The sequence below is a fragment of the Hylobates moloch genome, unplaced genomic scaffold (assembly GCF_009828535.3).
Source record: "Hylobates moloch isolate HMO894 unplaced genomic scaffold, HMol_V3 SCAFFOLD_2, whole genome shotgun sequence".
In the NCBI taxonomy this organism is placed as follows: domain Eukaryota; kingdom Metazoa; phylum Chordata; class Mammalia; order Primates; family Hylobatidae; genus Hylobates; species Hylobates moloch.
The window spans coordinates 56,880,218-56,901,586 of record NW_026652277.1 but is presented as its reverse complement, the minus strand read 5'-3'; the positions used below and the strand labels follow the sequence as shown (position 1 = coordinate 56,901,586).

General features: G+C 41.7%; 1 protein-coding gene across 1 annotated transcript in view; it reads left to right on the top strand.

Moving 5' to 3' along the window:
• The window catches only part of USO1 (USO1 vesicle transport factor), a 95,683-nt gene that overhangs the window by 12,113 nt on the left and 62,201 nt on the right, over positions 1–21,369 (top strand). Inside the window, exons 2-3 of the mRNA XM_032149949.2 lie at positions 16,999–17,085; positions 17,166–17,230. Of these exons, the coding sequence (XP_032005840.1) occupies positions 16,999–17,085; positions 17,166–17,230 (152 nt within the window). The remainder of the gene's footprint in view (positions 1–16,998; positions 17,086–17,165; positions 17,231–21,369) is intronic.

Sequence of the window (21,369 nt, the reverse complement as noted above, 5' to 3'; positions counted from 1 at the left end):
TCCGCCTCCTGGGTTGACGCCATTCTCCTGCCTCAGCCTCTCCGAGTAGCTGGGACTACAGGCGCCCGCCACCACGCCTGGCTAATTTTTTGTATTTTTAGTAGAGACGGGGTTTCACCGTGGTCTCGATCTCCTGACCTCGTGATCCGCCCGCCTCGGCCTCCCAAAGTGCTGGGATTACAAGCGTGAGCCACCGCGCCCGGCAGCTTACTTTTTTTTTTGAGACAAAGTCTCATTCTGTCGCCCAGGCTGGCGCGATTTCAGCTCACTGGGTTCTCAGCTCACCTCCGCCTCCTGGGTTCAAGCAGTTCTCTGCCTCCCGAGTAGCTGGGATTACAGGCCTGGCTAATTTTTGTATTTTTAGTAGAGATGGGGTTTCACCATGTTGGCCAGGCTGGTCTCGAACTCCTGACCTCATGTGATCCACCCACCTTGGCCTGCCAAAGTGCTGGGACTACAGGCGTGGGCCACTGCGCACAGCCAGCTTTCCTTTTTCATTGATGTGTTTGGGGATCTTTCCATGTTAAAACATACAGAGGTACTTTAAAATACCAGATTTTCAGCTACTTTTGTTAATTACACTATAGTCTCTTCTAATAGACTGTAAAAGCTTCTTGATAAGTGTCTTATTCATTATTATGTTTCTCGGAGCACCTAATACCTAGTTAGCATAATGTAGATTAGTCAAACTTCTGTCTCTTTTTTCTACTGTCATTCCTTTCTGGTCCTTCTAAATAAAACAGTGGGCTAAATTGTACTCACATATGTTTCTTTTTCACTTTTTTTGTTAATATATAGTATTCTGTTGTTTAACACAAGGATCACAAATTCAAAGTCCAGTTGGGGAGCTTCAATGTAGCTGGTCAGGTCATAGAGAAGGCATAGGTTTGGGATGATACTCGAGCCTGCATATCCTAATTTGAGGATGTGGCTAGTGCTCAAATCCAGCCAGTTGTTGCCTCATGAAATGTTGGCCCAGAGAACCAATTTAATGTAGTGGGAAAGCACTCAAACTACTTGGCTGAATGCTATCCCACTACTTACTTTATAAATGTGGACAAGTTACTTAACCACTGTGCCTCTGTTTCCTCATCTCTAAAATATAAATAGTAATAGTGGCTATCTTACTGTTTTTGTGAGGATTAAATGAATTTCAAAATGTAAAACACGTTAGGACAGAGTTAGCACGTAGTAATTGGCATAGATACCACATTTTACCAATTCTGAGATGCACATTAGCATTTAACCTCTTTGAAATCAGGATACATCTTGTAATTATAATTGGGGGTATTTCTTTTTTCTTCGTGATTCATTAAAAAGATGGGGGTCTTAAAATTGATGGCTTCTTAAATTGTACAAAATAAGAGTGTTAGCTACCATTAGCTGTCAGGCTGATGTTTTTCAAGAAAAGATATACATTCGAAGCTGAGCTCTGTGTTGCATGCGTGTAGTCCCAGCTACTTGTTAGGCTGAGGTGGGAAAATTGCTGGAGCCCAGGAGTTCAAGGATGTAGTGAGCTATGAATAGTGCCACTGCACTCCAGCCTGTACAGCAGAGCAAGAAGATCCTGGCTCTAAAAAAAGAACAGTGAAGAAAACATAGGAATCTGGATTTTTAAATGCTGGCTTAAAATTTATTTTAAATGCTGTATGAGTCAAATAGATTTTTCAAATAATATAGTAAATATAATACACTATTATTATTATTATTGTTATTTTGAGTCGGAATCTTGCACTGTCACCGAGGCTGGAGTGCAGTGGCGTGATCTCGGCTCACTGCAACCTCTGCCTCCCAGGTTCAAGCGATTCTCCTGCCTCAGCCTCCTGAGTAGCTGGGATCACGGGCATGTGCCACCACACCCAGCCAATTTTTTATTTTTGTATTTTTAGTAGAGACAGAGTTTCACCATGTTGGCCAGGCTGGTCTCGAACTCCTGACTTCGTGATCTGCCTGCCTTGGCCTCCCAGAGTGCTGGGATTACAGGTATGAGTCATTGTGCCTGGCTAATACACTATTATTTTTAAAAATTCTATAATATTAAGTTGGGGGCTGGGCACAGTAGGTCATGCCTGTAATCCCAGCACTTTGGGAGGCCAAAGCCGGTGGATCACCCGAGGTCAAGAGTTCAAGACCAGCCTGGCCAACATGGTAAAACCCCATCTCTACTAATAATATAAAAATTAGCTGGGAGTGGTGGCACATGCATGTAAGCTCAGCTACTTGGGAGGCTGAGGCAGGAGGATTGCTGGAACCTGGGAGGCAGAGGTTGCAGTGAGCCGAGATCACTCCATTGCACTCCAGCCTGTATGACAGAGTGAGACTTCGTCTCAAAAAAAAAAATTAAGTTTTTTTGTTTGTTTGTTTTGAGACAGGATCTCACTCTGTCTTGCAGGTTGGAGTGCAGTGGCGTAAACATGGGTTACAGTGGCTTCAACCTCCTGGCTTTAAGTGATCCTCCCACGTCAGCCTCCTGAGTAGCTGTGACCACAGGCATACAACACAATGCTTGGCCAATTTTTAAAAATTTTTAATGGAGATAGGGGTCTCGCCATGTTGCCCAGGCTGTTCTTGAACTCCTGGGCTCAAGCAATCTTCCTGACCTAGCTCCCCAAAGTGTTGGGATTACAGGCGAGAGCCACTGTGCCAGGCCAAGTATATATATATATATTTTTATCCTTTAAGTTCTGCCAGACCTGACTGGCCAAGTGTTGTTTTTGTTTGTTTGTTTGGTTTGGTTTATTTTTTTGGAGTCTCACCCTGTTGCCCAGGCTGGAGTGCAATGACGCAAACTGGGCTCACCACAGCCTCCACCTCCCGGATTCAAGTGATTCTCCTGCCTCAGCCTCCCAAGTAGCTGGGATTACAGGTGCCCACCACCACGCCCAGCTAATTTTTTGTATCTTTAGTAGAGACAAGGTTTCACCAGGTTTGCCAGGCTGGTCTCGAACTCCTGACCTCATGATCCACCTGCCTCAGCCTCCCAAAGTGCTGAGATTACAGGCGTGAGCCACTGTGCCTGGCCAAGTTTTTTTAAAGTGGTGTAAATTTTGAGCATTAAGTAACCTTAGAGTTATTCTACTTTATCTTTCCATTTTGCAGATAATGAATTTTACTTAAAAAGATTATATTTAAGGGACAGTCCATCCTCATTATTTGTCAATTTCTTATTTGCAAATTCACCTACTCACTAAAATGTATTTGTATCACACAAATCAGTACTTTGAGCACTTTATGGTTATTTGTAGATGGTACAGCAGTGAAAAATTTGATTCTCCCAACATACACATCTCCAACTGAGGTCAAAGAAGGTGATGCTTTGCCTTCTTGTTTCAGTTCTCATGCTGTAAATGTGTCCTTTCATGGTCTATTTAGTGTTATGCTTTTTGCATTTTTGTGTTTTTTCTTTTTCTTTTTTCTTTTTGAAACAGAGTCTGACTTGTCCCCAGGGTGGAGTGCAGTGGTGTGATCTCGGCTCACTGCAACCTCTGCCTCCGCCTCCCTAGTTTAAGTGATTCTCCTGCCTTAGCCTCCTGAGTAGCTGGGTTTACAGTCATGCTCCACCACACTCGGCTAATTTTTGTATTTTTAGTAGAGACGAGGTTTCACCATGTTGGCCAGGCTGCTCTTGAACTCCTGACCTCAAGTGATCCACCCACCTCAGCTTCCCAAAGTGCTGGGATTACAGACGTGAGCCACCACGCCCAGCCTCATCTTTGTATTGTTTTGTTTGGGATTTCCCTATTAAAAATAGACCCTGTGTAGTGTTGTCTGGTGTTCCTAAGCACAAGACGGCTGTGATGTTCCTTACAGAGATGATATGTATATTAGGTAAGCATCATTGAGGCATGTGTTATAGTGTTGTTGGCCATGAGATCAATATTAATGGTCAAGAATGTATATTAAATAAGATGTCTTTGGCCACATGCAGTAGCTCACACCTGTAATCCTAGCACTTTGGAAGACAGAGGCAGGAGGACCACTTGAGCTCACTAGTTCAAGATCAGCCTGGGCAACATAATGACCCCTCATCTCTAAAAAATTTAAAAAGGGTGTCTTTAAACAGAAATACACATAAAAGGTTTTATATTGATCAGTTGATGAAAATGTGATCAGAGGCTTGCAGGAAACTAACCCTGTATGTTCTAGGAGCAATGGGTTTTGTTTTTAGAGATGGGGTCTCACTGTGTTACCCAATCTGGAGTTCAGAGGTATGACTATGGCTCACTGCAGTCTCAAACTACTGGGCTCAAGCGATCCTTCTGCCTCAGCCTCCTGAGTAGCTAGGACTACAGGCACTTGCCACCATGCCTGGTTAATTTTTAAATTTCTTATAAAGACAAGATCTAGCTGTGTTGCCCAGGCTGATCACAAATTTCTGGCCTCAAGCAATCCTCCTCTTCGGCCTCCCAGAGCTCTGAGATTACAGACATGAACTACTGCCCTGGCCTTGGAGCAGTGGTTTAGTATTCACTAATTGAGTGTTCATGGTAACTTTATAAAACATAGCTACTGCAAATAGCAACAAACAGTTGTATTCATAAAGCAGATGAATAGTGAGTCAATCAGGTGGTATTTTAGAGTAGGTAATAAAAGCAAGATCTAATATGGAAATTTCTTTTATTTTTTTCTCTTTATTTATTGAAGCAATAATGGAAATTTGCTTGCTGTAAATAATCCAAATCAGTATGTAGTCTAAAATTGCCTCTTTCTTCCTTCACGATCTTACTTCGCATTACTCGAAGTAATCTCTAATAAAGTGTGGTGTACATCCTTCTACAGTGTTGTCTTTTGTATTTACCAATATATATATTTACACAAATGAGTTTCTTTATAAAAATCTGGAACTGTGATAGTTCTTGGTAGCTCAGTGTCGGCGCTAAAATCTGAGAAATGCATCATTAGGCAGTTTTGTTGTGCAAACATCCTAGAGTGTACTTAAAGCAAACCTGGAATAGTATAGCGTACTACTCACCTAGGCTGTATGGTGTAGCCTATTGCTCCTGGGCCATAAACCTGTACAGCGTGTTACTGTAATGAATACTGTAGGCAATTATAATATAATGGTAAATATTTGTGTATCTGCATCCACAGTAAAATGTGGCATAAAAGATAGTAAATAGTGTGCCTATATAGGTCACTTAATCATGAATAGAGCTTGCAGGACCAGAAGTTGCTCTGGATGAGTCAAGTGAGTGAGTGGTGAATGAATGTGAAGACCAAGGACATTATATAAAGTACACTTTATAAACACTATACAGTTAAGGCTACACTAAATTCATTTTTAAAAATTTTCTTCAGTAATTAATTAACCTTAGTTTACTATAACTTTTTAACTTCATAAAGTTTTAAACTTTTTTTAAAGCTTTCTGTAATAATGCTTAGTTTAAAACACATTGTACGATATTTTTCTTCTATATCCTTCTTCTATAAGCTTTTTCCTATTTTAAAATTTTTACTTTGTAAACTTATTTTTTTTTTTTTTGAGACAGTCTCGCTCTGTCAGCCAGGCTGAAGTGCAGTGGCACAATATCGGCTCACTGCAACCTCCGCCTCCCGAGTTCAAGTAATTCTCCCACCTCAGCCTCTGTAGTAGCTAGGATTACAGGCACCTGCCATCGTGCCTGGCTAATTTTTCCATTTTTGAGAGACGGGGTTTCACCATGTTGGCCAGGCTGGTCTTGAACTCCTGACCTCAGGTGATTTGGCCTCCCAAAGTGCTGGGATTATAGGCATGAGCCACTACGCCCGGCCGCTTTTTTGTTAAAAACTAAGACACAAACACCTGTTAGCCTAGGCCTACACGGGGCAGGGTCATCGATATCACTGTCTTCTACCCTCATCTCTTGTTCCACTGGAAGGTCTTCAGGGGCAGTAACATGCAATAGAGCTGTCAACTCCTCTAATAATAATGCCTTCTTCTGTAATACTTCTTGAAGGACCTGCCTGAGGCTGTTTTACAATTAACTTTTATTTTTTGTGAGTAGAAGTACACTCTAACATAACCATCAAAAGTATAATATAGTAAATACATAAACAAGTAACACAGTCATTTGTTAGTTATCAAGTATTATGTACTGTACACAATTGTCTGTGCCATACTTTCATAAGCCTGGCAGTGCAGTGGGTTTGTTTACACCAGCATCACCACAAACACATGAGTAATGTGTTGTGCTAAGGCTAGGACATCGGCAGGTGATAGGAATTTTGCATTTCCATTATCATCTTATGGGACATCTGTGCAGTAATCCATTGTTGACTTGAATGTTGTTATGTAGGGCATGCGTATTTTAAAATTTTTAACAGTAGGTATTGGAGATTTGTTTCAAACAAATAGGCTGAAGCATTTGTTTCTTGTTAACACTTTTCTATTCTGTAATCTTACATATCTTGACTATATTTACATATGTGTTATTCAGATGGTGAAATTTTGGAAAAGTTACTTGTTTCGAGTACAGAATGGTTGAAATGTGTGCCTTGGTAGTATGCTGAAATAAGAAATACTTTGTTAAAAGGCCTAGGGGCAAACATTTCTGACTTTTTCATGAAAATAGAGTGGATTAATTTCTTCTGTGTTGTAACTCCCTCTTTTGATCACTAATAGCAGCAAAGAGTTAATTGATAAGGTGCTAGATGACATTAAAATCTGATATCTAAATGTTTTACATCCTTCCCAACTTTCCCATCATGTAGATGAGAGTGTTAAGAACTAAGATAAGAGTTTGTGACTTCAGATGACCAGTGAGTTTATGAATTTCACTTGAAACTACTAATTGGCTTCTTTGGTCGGTTTCTAAGAGAATGAGGTTCCAGCAACAAAGCCTACTTCAGGATCCCATCTGGGAAAGTGAATAAGCATATCTTTTTTTTTTTTTTTTTTTTTTTGGGGCGGAGTCTCACTCAGTTGCCCAGGCTGGAGTGCAGTGGCACGATCTCGGCTCACTGCAGGCTCCACCTCCCGGGTTCATGCCATTCTCCTGCCTCAGCCTCCCGAGTAGCTGGGACTACAGGCACCCACCACCATGCCTGGCTAATTTTCTTTTATTTTTAGTGGAGACGGGGTTTCACCATGTTAGCCAGGATGGTCACGATTTCCTGGCCTCGTGATCCACCCGTGTCGGCCTCCCAAAGTGCTGGGATTACAGGCATGAGCCACCATGCCTGGCCGAATAAGCATATCTTTTAACTATACAATTAAATTGTTTTTCCTTCTGATGGTAACATACTCATTGAGTCGGTTTTCCTACTCTTCTTTTTGCTTCATTCTTGTTACCCTTACTCATACTTCTATCTGTTTCCAAAATTGTGTTTAGCTAAGGCCCCTCTGCCTGGCTATGCTGTCCAAAGTAGCACCTTCACTCAGTCACGGTCTCACTTCCCTCACTTGCTGTGTTTGTCGTACTTGTTTTTAATATATTCTCTTTGCCATTATAGTTTCATTAGAATAGGTACCTTCTGTACTGGTTCTCTGCTATTTCCCCAGCATAGACCAGTGCCTTGCAAAATGTTAAGTACTTGAACGGTGTTTCCCAGACTGTCTGTAGTGAAGGACCAGTTGATTTTTTTAGTTTTGTTTTTCAAATTTCGTCATAGGCCAGTAAATACATTTTGTTATAAAATACAATAAAAATCAATTACTAGAAAAAATGACATCACATACAAGCCCTTTTTTTTGAGACGGAGTCTCGCTTTGTCACCCAGGCTGCAGTGCAGTGGCGCGATCTCGGCTCACTGCAAGCTCTGCCTCCTGGGTTCACGCCGTTCTCCTGCCTCAGCCTCCCGAGTAGCTGGGACTACAGGCGCTCACCACCACGGCCGGCTAATTTTTTGTATTTTTAGTAGAGATGGGGTTTCACCATGTTAGCCAGGATAGTCTGGATCTCCTGACCTCGTGATCCGCCCGCCGTGGCCTCCCAAAGTGCTGGGATTACAGGCGTGAGCCACCGTGCCTGGCCCCTGTTTTTCTTTTTTTTATTAGATCCAACAGCCATAAAGGTATCCATTGTCTATAGAGGTTTCTAAATGCTTAGTCTCTATTTCTGAAGTTAGTTTATCGTAAACCACTGCTTCAGGTTGCACTGATCTTGGCTCCCCACCATAAGTGTGGCAGCACTCTAGTATTTGTTAAACAAAGAATGGATTACCAACCTCAGGGTTACCACACTAAATTCTTCAGACTATATTATTCCTTTGACCTTTAACTTTCCTAAACCCCAGAGTATATACTGAGATACAGAAGGATGGTTGCTCATTCATGATATCAGACTTCAGCCGGCTTATTCACTGCTGTTTTTTGATTCTATAATAATTATTTTGAGACAGAGTCTCACTCTGTCGCCCAGGCCAGAGTGCAGTGGTGCGATCTTGGCTCACTGCAACCTCCGCCTCTCAGGTTCCAGCAATTCTCGTGCCTCAGACTCCCGAGTAGCTGAGATTACAGGCACCCACCACCATGCCCGGCTCGTTTTTATATTTTTAATAGAGACGAGGTTTCACCATTTTGGGCAGGCTGATCTCGAACTCCTGACCTCAGGTGATCTGCCTGCCTTGGCCTCCCAAAGTGTTGGGATTAGAGGCGTAAGCCACCGTGCCCAGCCCCTACCCTTTTTTTTTATTATAAAAGTAATATCTGAATACATGCTTGTTTAAAGAAATGCTGTGTAAGTGTATAAAATGAAAAGTGAAAGGCCCCCATGAATGGACGTTAAGATACTTCTGATGTGTTTTGTTTTCTATTGCTGCAGTGATTGTTACTGTACTTGTGGCTGTACATGTGCATATATTGCTCTAAAACAAATTTCTAGAAGTTGAATTCCAAATAGTGACTGTTCCAGATGTCTTATTTTTTAGGACCTCAAGCCTCTTAAATTCAGATCTTTCCATTATTCCCTTACCTTCTCCCTTATCCCTTCAAATCTTTGCCCACTGCCATTACATTAATGCCTTCTTTGACCTTATTTTATCTGTTATAGTGATGAGCTGCCCTATTCTATCTTTAATCTCCCCACTCCATCTTGTCCTTATCATCTTAGTTAGTTTAATTCTTAAAAGTGAGTATATTAATTCTTGCAATCTTTCTTTTATATATATATAGAGAGAGTACTGATATTTTTCAGTTAGTAGCTTCTGATTATAACTTTCCCAAATTGAGGCTTTCATTTCCTTAGAACAAGGAACTGCCCTGGCTGCACAGTTTAGTCAAAGGCTTGTCAGGGTGTTTAGTAGACAGTTGTGCAAATGGAGCTATTCACAGGGGCTGTATTACTATGTTCCTTTAGTTACTAAAAAAAAATTCTTGCTGTCCCTATAGTTTGCAACAGATACTCTGACTCATATTTCTCTACATAGGAGAAAGAGTATGGACTTTGGAGTGAGACATCTGTAGCTCAGTTAGGATCAAGACTCTGCTCTCAAACTGGTAGTGTATTTCGGGGTGCACTGCTATGTTTCTGAGCCTTCATTTATTCTTTATAAAGAGTTTATTAGTTTGTAGCCGGGCGCAGTGGCTCACACCTGTAATTCCAGCACTTTGGGAGGCTGAGGTTGGTGGATCACTTGAGGTCAGGAGTTCAAGACCAGCCTGGCCAACAGGGTGAAACCCCGTTTCTACTAAAATACAAAAATTAGCCAGGCGTAGTGGCACATGTTTGTAATCCCAGCTACTCAGGAGGCTGAGGTGAGAGAATCGCTTGAACCCAGGAGGCAGAGGTTGCAGTAAGCTGAAATTGTACCACTGCATTCCAGCCTAGGCGACAGAGTGAGACTCTGTCTCAAAAAAAAAAACAGTTTATTAGTTTGGGCATTGTTTCAGCTGCTGTAACACAGGCCAGGAAACAGAAATCTAACCAAGATAAAAATTTATGTCTTTTGTCTAATAAAAGTCCAAGCTAGTAGATAATCCCTACAGTATGTAGTTCTGTTCCTCAGGTGATCCAGGGGACCAGGTGCTGCTTTTTATCTTATTCTGCCATCTTCCTGTCCCCTCCCTCTTGCTGTAGTTTGAATTGTTAAAGGCGCCTAATAACCACCAGCCTAAGTTCTAGGCCAGGGGAAGGAGAAAGAGAATGAATGAACAAATAGCTTCCTTTAGGGACATGAACTTAAAGATACAACTCATTGGCCAGAATGTATTATAGTTTCTGTCCACACCTAGCTGCAAGGAAGGCCTGAAAATAGCATATAGGTGGACAGCCATGTGCCCAGCTAAAGCACGGAGACGTCTAGTAACTGAAAGGAAGAAGGATAGAATGGACAATGTGGCACAATTATACGGCACTGAGTTGATTTTTCCAGTAGGAAATAAATGGAATAATAGTTTTGAGATCTACAGTTTCTGAATAGAAACTAAGCGTACTTTTGTACAGAATTTTTGTTTGGTAAATATCAACAGAAAAATACAGACTTGTGTATAGACTAAAACATGACTAGGTCTTTGTAGGGTTTGGAACATAAGTAATATGTTTTCCTTTCATTTGGCTTCAGTTGTCTGTAAATAGCAAACATAACGCTATCTTATAGAGAGATCACTTTTTCAGAAACTTCAACCATCTAGAATATTGTTAGGAGGTAATAAGGCCTCAAGGTAGCAAAAGTATAAGTTGCATAGTCTGTGTTCTCAATCTTGATTTCAAGCTTGAGTAATTTTGGGGTATGGACATATTACTATTGAACTTAATTATTTAGTACCTTGCTCAGTAGCAAATTTAAATCTGCAATATTTGAATGGTCCATTAGAGGTATATATGATGGAAATGATAGCCAAAAGCCTGATAGGATAGAAGAATAATATAAGGAAGAAAAATACAAAGAAGTCATAAGCTTGGTAATAATAAAATTTGCTAACATTTATTGAAGATTCATAGGTGCCGGGTATTATATAAAGCCTTTTATATGTATTATTTCATTTAATATCTAAGACATCCTCTATATCATATGGGGAGGATTTAGGTTTATATGCTAAGAAAGCTCATAATTACATTCTTCTTTGTTTATGAAGACAGAGAAGCCTGTAACTAATTTTAGATTACCATCAGAAATCACTAAAATGAAAAGGCCATTTTGGTGCTTGACAGAGGTATCTGAAAGAGCTCAGTCTAATGGTGCTAGGTAAATAAGTTGTTCTTTTTAAAATTATTATTATAATGCAGGGTCTTGCTCTGTCATCCAAGCTGAAGTACAGTGACGCATCCACAGTCACAGCTCACTGTAGCCTCAAACTGCTCAAGCAGTCCTCCCACCTCAGCCTCTGGAGTAGCTAGGACTACAAACATACCACCACGCCCACTTAATTTTTTTATTTTCTGTAGAGATGGGATCTCACTATGTTGCCCAGGCTGGGCTTGAGTTCCTAGCCTCAAGCATTCCTCCCACTTCAGTATCCCAAAGTGTTGGGATTACAAGTGTGAGCTGCCATTCTCAGCCATAAGTTGTTCTTATATTCACCTTTGACTCTTTTTTTTTGAGATGGAGTCTCACTCTGTGGCCCAGGCTGGAGTGCAGTGGCACGATCTTGGCTCACTGCAAGCTCTGCCTCCTGGGTTCTTGCCATTCTCCTGCCTCAGCCTCCCGAGTAGCTGGGATTATAGGTGTCTGCCACCACACCTGGCTAATTTTTTGTATTTTTTTTTTTTAGTAGAGATAGGGCTTCACCGTGTTATCCAAGATAGTCTCGATCTCCTGATCTCCTGATCCACCCACCTCAGCCTCCCAGATTGCTGAGCCACTGCGCCTGGCCTTTTTTTTTTTTTTTGAGACAGAATTTCGCTCTTGTTGCCCAGGCTGGAGTGCAATGGCACGACCTTGGCTCACCACAACCTCCCCCTGCCGGATTCAAGCAATTCTCCTGCCTCATCCTCCTGAGCAGCTGGGATTACAGGCATGTATCACCACGCCCAGCTAATTTTGTATTTTTAGTAGAGACGGGGTTTCTCTGTGTTGAGGCTGGTCTCAAACTCCTGACCTCAGGTGATGCGCCCCCTTCGGCCCCCCAAAGTGTTGGGATTACAGGCGTGAGCCACTGTGCCCAGCTGGTATTTTTTTTTTTTTTTTTTTTACAGGCTGGAGTGCAGTGGTGTTATTTTGGCTCACTGCAACCTCCGCCTCCCAGGCTCAAGCAATTCTTGTGCCTTGGCCTTCTGAATAGCTGAGACTACAGGTATGCACGACCATGCCTGGCTAATTTGTTGTAGTTTAGTAGGGATGGGGTTTTGCCACATTGCCTACACTGGTCTTGAACTCTTGAGCTCAGGCAATCCACCCCTCTCAGCCTCCCAAAGTGCTGGGATTACAGGCATGAGCCACCATGCCTGGACATCCTCCAGTATTTCTAAAGCTAAGTTTCTCTACCAACATTGAACAGTTGTTATATTTCTGAGTTTAGCAAGTAGTGATTGAAGAGCATCCAGACATGGATATTTACATTTTGAGACAAGTACCTTTATACACCAACCAAAGGTAAGGTTGAGGCTAGATTCAAGCCCTGTGTGGTACGGGGACTAAGTACCTCAAGGTAGATAAGAATCCCAGATCTAGAACCAGTGCTTGGAGTCTAAGACTAAGAAGAAGCAGAGAACGCCTGGAAAAAAATTTCCCATTCGTAGTATCAACTATAAGCTACCTTAAAAAAATGAGCAAAAGATGTACAAGTCCTAAGTAAAGGCAATTGCAGTCTTGCTTTGGAAAACTATTTTGACCCAATAAATTCTTTGAGCTGAGAGTAATGAGGTTCATGTTTTTAAGAGATAACTAAGTAGTTTTTCTAAGTGGTAAAATATATATATACATATATATATATGTATATGTATATATATATGTATGTATTAGGAAAAGTGTCAACCAGTTATTTAATAAAGAGAAAATTGTATCATTTCCGTGAATGATTTTTAAATGTGAACAGTTAGAATGAATACAGTAAGAATGTAAAGCTAGGCTTGGTTATCCTGCTATATCTGCTGTATGAAGAAATGCAAATCAGCAATTGTAAAGACTCTTAGAAATCATGCAGTGCACAAACCGAGTTAATTTCGTATAACCTCGTGTTTCCCGCTTGTTCTGTGACCGTAGGGAATCTATTAATATCTTCTGGGACACTAGAAGTCTGCAAAACATAATTTTGGAAACGCTATATGTATTGAACACCATTAATTCAGATACGTAGGGTGCGAACACTTGCGTTGCCAAAATCTTAACGTACAGAATCTTTAAAGAATGTAATAAACTTATACTTTCTTTTTTTTTTTTTTAATGGAGAAACAAGGTCTCACTCTGTTGCGCAGGCTGGAGTGCAGTGGCATGATCATAGCTCGCTGCAACCTCTAACTTCTCAGTTCAAGTGATCCACCTGCCTTAGCCTGCTGAGTAGCCATGACTACAGGCTCACACCATCATACCTAGCTAATTTTATTTTTTGTAGAGACATGGTCTCACTATGTTGCCCAGGCTGGTCTCAAACTCCTGGCCTAAAGTACATTCTTTAGTAAGTTAAAATACTTGCTTTTTTATGATAGTCTTGAAAAAACAAAAGTTAAAATACTAATTAGATAAGCTAGAAAGGACCCAAGTGTTTTTTAAACTATGTTCTTTTTTTTTATTTTTTTTCTCCCGAGACGGAGTCTTGTACTGTCGCCCAGGCTGGAGTGCAGTGGCGCGATCTTGGCTCACTGCAAGCTCCACCTCCGAGTTCCCACCATTCTCCTGCCTCAGCCTCCTGAGTAGCTGGGACTGCAGGCACCTGCCACCAAGCCCAGCTAATTTTTTTTGTATTTTTAGTAGAGATGAGGTTTCATTATGTTAGCCAGGATGGTCTCGATCTCTTGACCTCGTGGTCTGCCTGCCTCAGCCTCCCAAAGTGCTAGGATTACAGGCGTGAGCCACCATGCCCAGCCTAAACTATGTTCTTTATCAGATGTTTTCCAAATATTTTCACCCAGTCTGTGGTTTACCTTTTCAGTCTCTTCATAGTGTCTTTTGAACAGCAGAAGTGGGGTTGGTTGTGGTGGCTCACACCTGTAATCCCAGCACTTTGGGAGGCCAACGTGGAAGAATTGCTTGAGCCCAGGAGTTCGAGAGCAGACTGAGCAACATAGTTAGACCCTGTCTCTAAAAATTACAAGAAAATTAGCCAGATGTAGTTGTGGTTGTGTGCCTGTGGGCCCAGCTACTCGAGAGGCTGAGGTGGGAGGATTGCTTGAGGACAGGAGGTTGAGGCTACACCACTGTACTCTAACCTAGGAGATAGAGCAAGACCCCATCTAAAAAAAAAAAAAAAAAAGCAGAAGTGATGAAATGTAATTCATTACATTTTTCTTTTCTTAATTTTTATTTATTTATTTATTTATTTTTGAGACAGGGTCTCACTCCGTCAACAGGCTGGAGTGTAGTGGTGCGATCTTAGCTCACTGCAACCTCTGCCTCCCGGGTTCAAGCGATTCTCCTGCCTCAGCTTCCTGAGTAGCTGGGGACTACAGGTGCACACCACCTCACCCAGCTAATTTTTGTATTTTTAGTAGAGACAGGGTTTCACCATGTTGGCCAGGATGGTCTCGATCTCTTGACTTTGTGATCCACCCACCTCGGCCTCCCAAAGTGCTGAGATTACAGGTGTGAGCCACCATGCCCATTCTACATTTTTCTTTTATGAATGTGGCACCTGAGAAGTCTTTGCCTAAATAAAGGTCACGAGGATTTTCTCGTATGCTTTCTTCTAGAAGTTTTATAGTTTTAGGTTTCCAAATTCTTTTTTAATGTAATTTTATAGGCACAGTTTGGTACTTTTGCTTTACTGAATCCGTAATTTAAATTTAATTTTATAACTTGCTTTTTTTCCCTCTCATTATTATACCATGGTATTTTCATATCAGTAGTTAATTCTTTTGAATACCTACATGACGTTCCATCAAAGAATGTATTACAATTGTTTAGCTTTCTTCTCATGTTGGATAGTTAAGTTGTTATCTGTTTTTTCCTATTATTAATAATGTTCCGGGTGGGGGGAGGGGGGAGGGACAGCATTAGGAGATACATCTAATGCTAAATGACGAGTTAATGGGTGCAGGAAATCAACATGGCACATGGATACATATGTAACAAACCTGCACATTGTGCACATGTACCCTAAAACCCTGAAGTATAATTAAAATAATAATAATAATAATAATGTTCCAAGATTTGTTTTAAAATTCAGTTGAAATTTTGGTTTCTACAAATTATTTTATTTTATTTATTTTTATTTATTTATTATTTGAAACGGAGCCTCACTCTGTCGGAGTGCAGTGGTGCAATCTCGGCTCACTGCAACCTCCGCCTGCCAGGTTCAAGCAATTCTTCTGCCTCAGCCTCCCAAATAGCTAGGACTACAGACACGTGCCACCATGCCCGGCTAATTTTTTATATATATATATATATTTTTTTTTTTTTTTGAGACGGAGTCTCGCTCTGTCGCCCAGGCTGGAGTGCAGTGGCGCGACCTCGGCTCACTGCAAGCTCCGCCTCCCAGGTTCACGCCATTCTCCTGCCTCAGCCTCCCGAGTAGCTGGGACTACAGGCACCTGCCACCGCTCCCGGCTAACTTTTTGTATTTTTAGTAGAGACGGGGTTTCACTGTGTTAGCCAGGATGGTCTCGATCTCCTGACCTCGTGATCCGCCCGTCTCGGCCTCCCAAAGTGCTGGGATTACAGGCGTGAGCCACCGCGCCCAGCCTAATTTTTTATATTTTTAGTAGAGACAGGGTTTCACCATATTTGCCAGGCTGGTCTTGAACTCCTGATCTCAGGTGATCCACCCGCCTCGGCCTCCCAAAGTGCTGGGATTACAGGCATGAGCCACTGCGCCCGGCCAAGATTCGTTTTAAAATTCAGTTTAAATTTTGGTTTCGGCCGGGCACAGTGGCTCACTGCCTGTAATCCCAGCACTTTGGGAGGCCGAGGTGGGTGGATCACCGGAAGTCAGGAGCTCTAGACCAGCTTGGCCAATATGGTGAAACCCTGTCTCTACTAAAAATACTACAATTAGCTGGGCATGGTGGCAGGTGCCTGTAATCCCAGCTTTTTGCAGGGGGCTGAGGCAGTGGAATCACTTGAACCCAGGAGGCGGAGGTTGCAGTGAGCTGAGATCGCGCTGTCGCACTCCAGCCTGGGGGACAAGAGCGAGACTTCATCTCAAAAAAAAAAAAATTTTTTTTTTGGTTTCTATAAATTATTTTATAATGAAGCATTTCATCCTTGTATATTTTGAGGCACACTCAAAACTTAAAAGTTTTGATATAAAGTTTTGACTTGTTCAGATATATGATGAAAATGTTAGGGAAAAGATGATGTAGGCCGGGAGCGGTGGCTCACGCTTGTAATCCCAGCACTTTGGGAGGCCGAGGCGGGCGGATCACGACGTCAGGAGATCGAGACCACGGTGAAACCCCGTCTCTACTAAAAATACAAAAAATTAGCCGGGCATGGTGGCGGGCGCCTGTAGTCCCAGCTACTCGGAGAGGCTGAGGCAGGAGAATGGCGTGAACCCGGGAGGCGGGGCTTGCAGTGAGCTGAGATTGCGCCACTGCACTCCAGCCTGGGTGACAGAGCGAGACTCCGTCTCAAAAAAAAAAAAAAAAAAAAAAAAGATGATGTAAACAATTACTATTTTAAAATTTTTAAATAACTTTCTATCTTCTATCATAACCGTATTGGATTATACTCCCCTCCTGGTTCAAACAGTCATAATAGGCCTAATTAGAAAGCTCTGATTTTACCAATTATTTCTTTTAATTCCTCAATTTGTATGATTTATTTTGACTTCTCTTTCATCCCCTCCCACTTTTTAAGTCTCTGCAAAACTATTTGATCTCTGTAATGAGATTATAATACTACCTAAATGCATAGTTAGATTTCTGAAAGACCATTTCTGTTACATCCCATGTGCTGATTTTTTTTTTAATTATATGGCATAAATTTAGGGGACAAAAATTTCACTTTTTTTTATTATTTTAATGCCATTTTATTTTTTCATGACAGATTCAAAAGCTTTGTGACAGAGTAGCTTCATCTACTTTATTGGATGATCGAAGAAATGCCGTTCGTGCTCTCAAATCATTATCTAAGGTTTGTAACTTTGTAAATGTTTTAATTTTCTTAAGTTGGATATTAGTTACTTTAGTAACATTTGTATTTTTTATGTGCAGAAATATCGCTTGGAAGTGGGTATACAAGCTATGGAACATCTTATTCATGTTTTACAAACGGATCGGTAAGTCTCTGTTTAATGATTTTTTTCCCTAATTTTTCTTGAACTTTTGTTTTAGAGTCAGCATCACTATTCCAAAAGATGGCTTTTTTTTTTTTTTTTTGGTATTTTTTGGTAGAGATGGGGTTTGCCATGTTGCCCATGCTGGTATCGAACTCCTGGGCTCAGGCGATCTGCCCACCTTGACCTCCCAAAGTGCTGGGATTACAGGTGTGAGCCACTGCGCCTGGCCCCAAAAGTTGTTGACATACTAAAGCTATTAAGTTTTTACTTAGATGTCATTTCGCTAAAGATTTATTGGACACTGAGTGCAAGCACTGTGTTAAGCATAAAACAGACATAAAAATGGGATAAAGCAACTCTTCAATGCCTTGAGATTTTTGAGTTTGAACTGGGCAAGTGGTATTCATTTACACACTGGGCAAGTAGATATTCATTTACATATAATATATATATTTTGGTATTCAGACTTGCTTTTTAAAGAGAAATAAACTGCAGTAATAAGAGTTAAGTGTTAAATATGAGCCTGTTTTAAGAGAAAGATTGCCAGGTATGGTGGCTCAAGCTTGTAATCCCAGCACCTTGGAAGGCTGAGGTGGGAGGATTGCTTGAGCCCAGGGGTTCGATACTGGTCTGGGCAACATAAAAAATAAAAATTAGGCCAGGCACAGTGGCTTGTGCCTGTAATCCCAGCACTTTGGGAAGCCGAGGCAGGTGGATTACTTGAGGTCAGGAGTTTGAGACCAGCCTGGCCAAATGGTGAAACTTGGTCTCTACTAAAAATAACAAAAATTAGCCAGGCCTGGTGGTGCATGCCTGTAATCCCAGCTACTTGGGAGTCTGAGGTGGGAGAAATCACTTGAACCCAGGAGATGGAGATGACAGTTAACCGAGATCACGCAACTGTGCTTCAGCCTGGGCAACAGAGCAAGACTCTGTCTCAATAAAACAAAAAATATAAATAATAAAATAAAAATCAGCTGGGTGTGTTGTCACATACCTGTGGTCCTAGCTTCTCGGGAGGCTGAGGTGGGAGGATCACTTGAGCCCAGGAAGTCAAGGCTGCAGTGAGCCGTGATCATACCACTGTACTCCAACCTGGGCAGCAGAGTGAGACCTTGTCTCGAAAAAATAAATATAAATTTAAAGAAAAAGAAGCATCATTTAGCCCATTTTTAGCTCTTTCAATTTTTTTTTTTTTTCGAGATAAAGTCTCGCTCTGTCGCCCAAGATGGAGTGCAGTGGCACAATCTCAGCTCACTGCAAGCTCCGCCTCCCAGGTTCATGCCATTCTCCTGCCTCAGCCTCCCAAGTAGCTGGGACCTCTTACAGGCGCCCGCCACCACGCCTGGCTAATTTTTTGTATTTTTAGTAGAGACGGGGTTTTACCATGTTAGCCAGGATGGTCTCGATCTCCTGATCTTGTGATCCACCTGCCTTGGCCTCCCAAAGTGCTGGGATTACAGGCATGAGCCACCGTGCCCAGCCTTTTTTTTTTTTTTTTTTTTTTTTCAGATGGAGTTTCGCTCTCGTTGCTCAGGCTGGAGTACAATGGTGCGATCTAGGCTCACTGCAGCCTCCGCCTCCAGGGTTCAAGTGATTCTCCTGCCTCAGCCTCCCGAGTACCTGGGATTACAGGCATGTGCCACCATGCCTGGCTAATTTTGTATTTTTAATGGAGATGGGGTTTCTCCATGTTGATCAGGCTGGTCTCAAACTCCTGAACTCAGGTGATCTGCCCACCTCAGCCTCCCAAAGTGCTGGGATTACAGGTGTGAGCCACCACACCTGGCCCTCAATTTCTTTTTAAGAGATTTTATCTCCATCTTTGGTTTTCATTAACTGTGCATGGATAGCTTCCAGATCTTAGCTACAGTTGAATGTGTCTTACAAGCTTTAGCTGTGCATCGTACATTTCTACTCTACCAAGATCTCTCATAAGCCTCTCAAATTCAAAATGTTCAAAGTTAATTTATCTCTGGTCCTCCAATCCTTCTAGGCTTTCTATGCCCCCTTCAACCACTTTTACCCTAAGTTCATCTCAGTCACGAGCATCTTTCCATTCAAGCGAGAAACTGGAGGATTCTTAGGGAACTCATTCTTCTCCTGAACCCATCATGCCTACACAGGCCAAAAAACAGCTAGAGTCCATTATTTTCTTTCCATTTCCTTTTTTGGCCTTAGTTCTGGCTCAATGTCAATCACTTAAGTAATTTCCATAGCCTCTGTTATCTTTGGCTGTGTAACAAATTACTTCAAAACTTAGTGGTTCAAAATAAAATTTTATCATCTCATAGTTTCTGTGGATCAGGAATTGAGGATCAACTTAGCTAAGTGGGCTCAGAGTCTCTCATGAGGTTGCCATGAAGCCATCAGCCAGGTCTGCAGTCATCTGAAGGCTTGACTGGGGCTGGAGGATCTGATTCCAAGACGTCTTACATTGCTATTGGCAAGAGGCCTCAGTTCCTCACCATGTTTCTCTCTTGGTAAGGCTGTTTGATATGGCAACTGCTCTCCCAGAGCAAACTACCCTAGAGAGAGAAAAATAGAAAGCCACAATGCCTTTTATAACTCAATCTCCAGAGTCATGTACTGGCAATCCCATCATATTCTAGTTGTTAGAAGCAGGTTAATAAGTACAGCCTATACTTAGGGAGAGGAGAATTAGGCTTCACTTTTTTGAAAAGAGGTGAATCAAAAAGTTTTGGACAAGTTTAAAACAATCATCATCTCCAAAGTATTATTTTCCTCCAGTCTCTTTGTATTGCCATTCAGTCTATATGTTGCAAGAATTATCCTTCTGAAATGCACATCTTCAGTCATTCTCTCATTTAATGCATTTCACCAGTTCAGTGAAGTGTGAAGTTCATGTTTCTCAAACAAAGCTAAAGATATAAGCTTTTTAAAGATCTGTGTACTGCCTGTCTAACCTCATAGACTCGTTTTCACTTATATTTCAGTTATGCCCAGCTGCTTGTCCATAACAGTTAGGACCTTTTTTCTTCTCCCCAGACAGTGTAACTCAAATTGACTATCTTTTCAAAGCCACTAAGTCTAATGCATTTGAATAAGTGAATTGGATGCATCAGGACTGTCTATGTTATTAACATCATAGTAGGTAACTGTGGTAGACATAGTAGGTAACTGAGAACCAAAGATACCTATATCCTAATCAACAAAACCTGTGAATTTTACCTTAGATAGTGAGAGAGACTTTGCAGATATGATTAAGTTAAGGACTTTGAGATGAGAGGATTATTCTGGATTACCCTGGTGGACCCAGTGTTATCACAGGGTCCTTAGAAATAGAATAGGAAAAGGCTGGGCGCGGTGGCTCATGCCTGTAATCTCAGCACTTTGGGAAGCCGAGGCGGGTGAATCACGAGGTCAGGAGATTGAGACCATCCTGGCTAACACGGTGAAACCCCGTCTCTACTAAAAATACAAAAAATTAGCTGGGAGTGGTGGCGGGCGCCTGTAGTCCCAGCTACTCGGGAGGCTGAGGCAGGAGAATGGCAAGAACCCAGGAGGGGGAGCTTGCAGTGAGTCGAGATCACACCACTGCACTCCAGCCTGGGCAACAGAACAAGACTCCGTCTCAAAAAAAAAGTAGAACAGGAATGCAGAAGAGGAAGTTAGAGTGCAGTGACAGAAAAAAAGGACTCAACCTGCTCTTGGTGGCTTTGAAAATGGAGAGAAGGAGCCATGAGCCAGAGAATGTGGGTGGCCTTTAGAAGAGCTGGAAAAAAGAAGCAGATTAGTGTGATGATTATACATACTTATAATCTTCTTTATTCTATGAGTGTTAAATCACATGCATATTTTATTACTGAGTCTTATAAAGTTAATGATGAAATGATTAACATCTCAATATGGAAAATAGAATGCATCTCTTATGTAAAGTGGTCTTTATTGTCTTTTTTTTTTTTTTTTGAGACAGTTTCACTCTTGTTCCCCAGGCTAGAGTGCAATGGCATGATCTCGGCTCACCACAATCTCTGCCTCCTGGGTTCAAGTGATTCTCCTGCCTCAGCCTCCTAAGTAGCTGGGATTACAGGCACCTGTCACCATGCCCAGCTAATTTTTTGTATTTTTAGTGGAGATGGGGTTTCTCCATGTTGGTGAGGCTGGTCTCAGGTGAT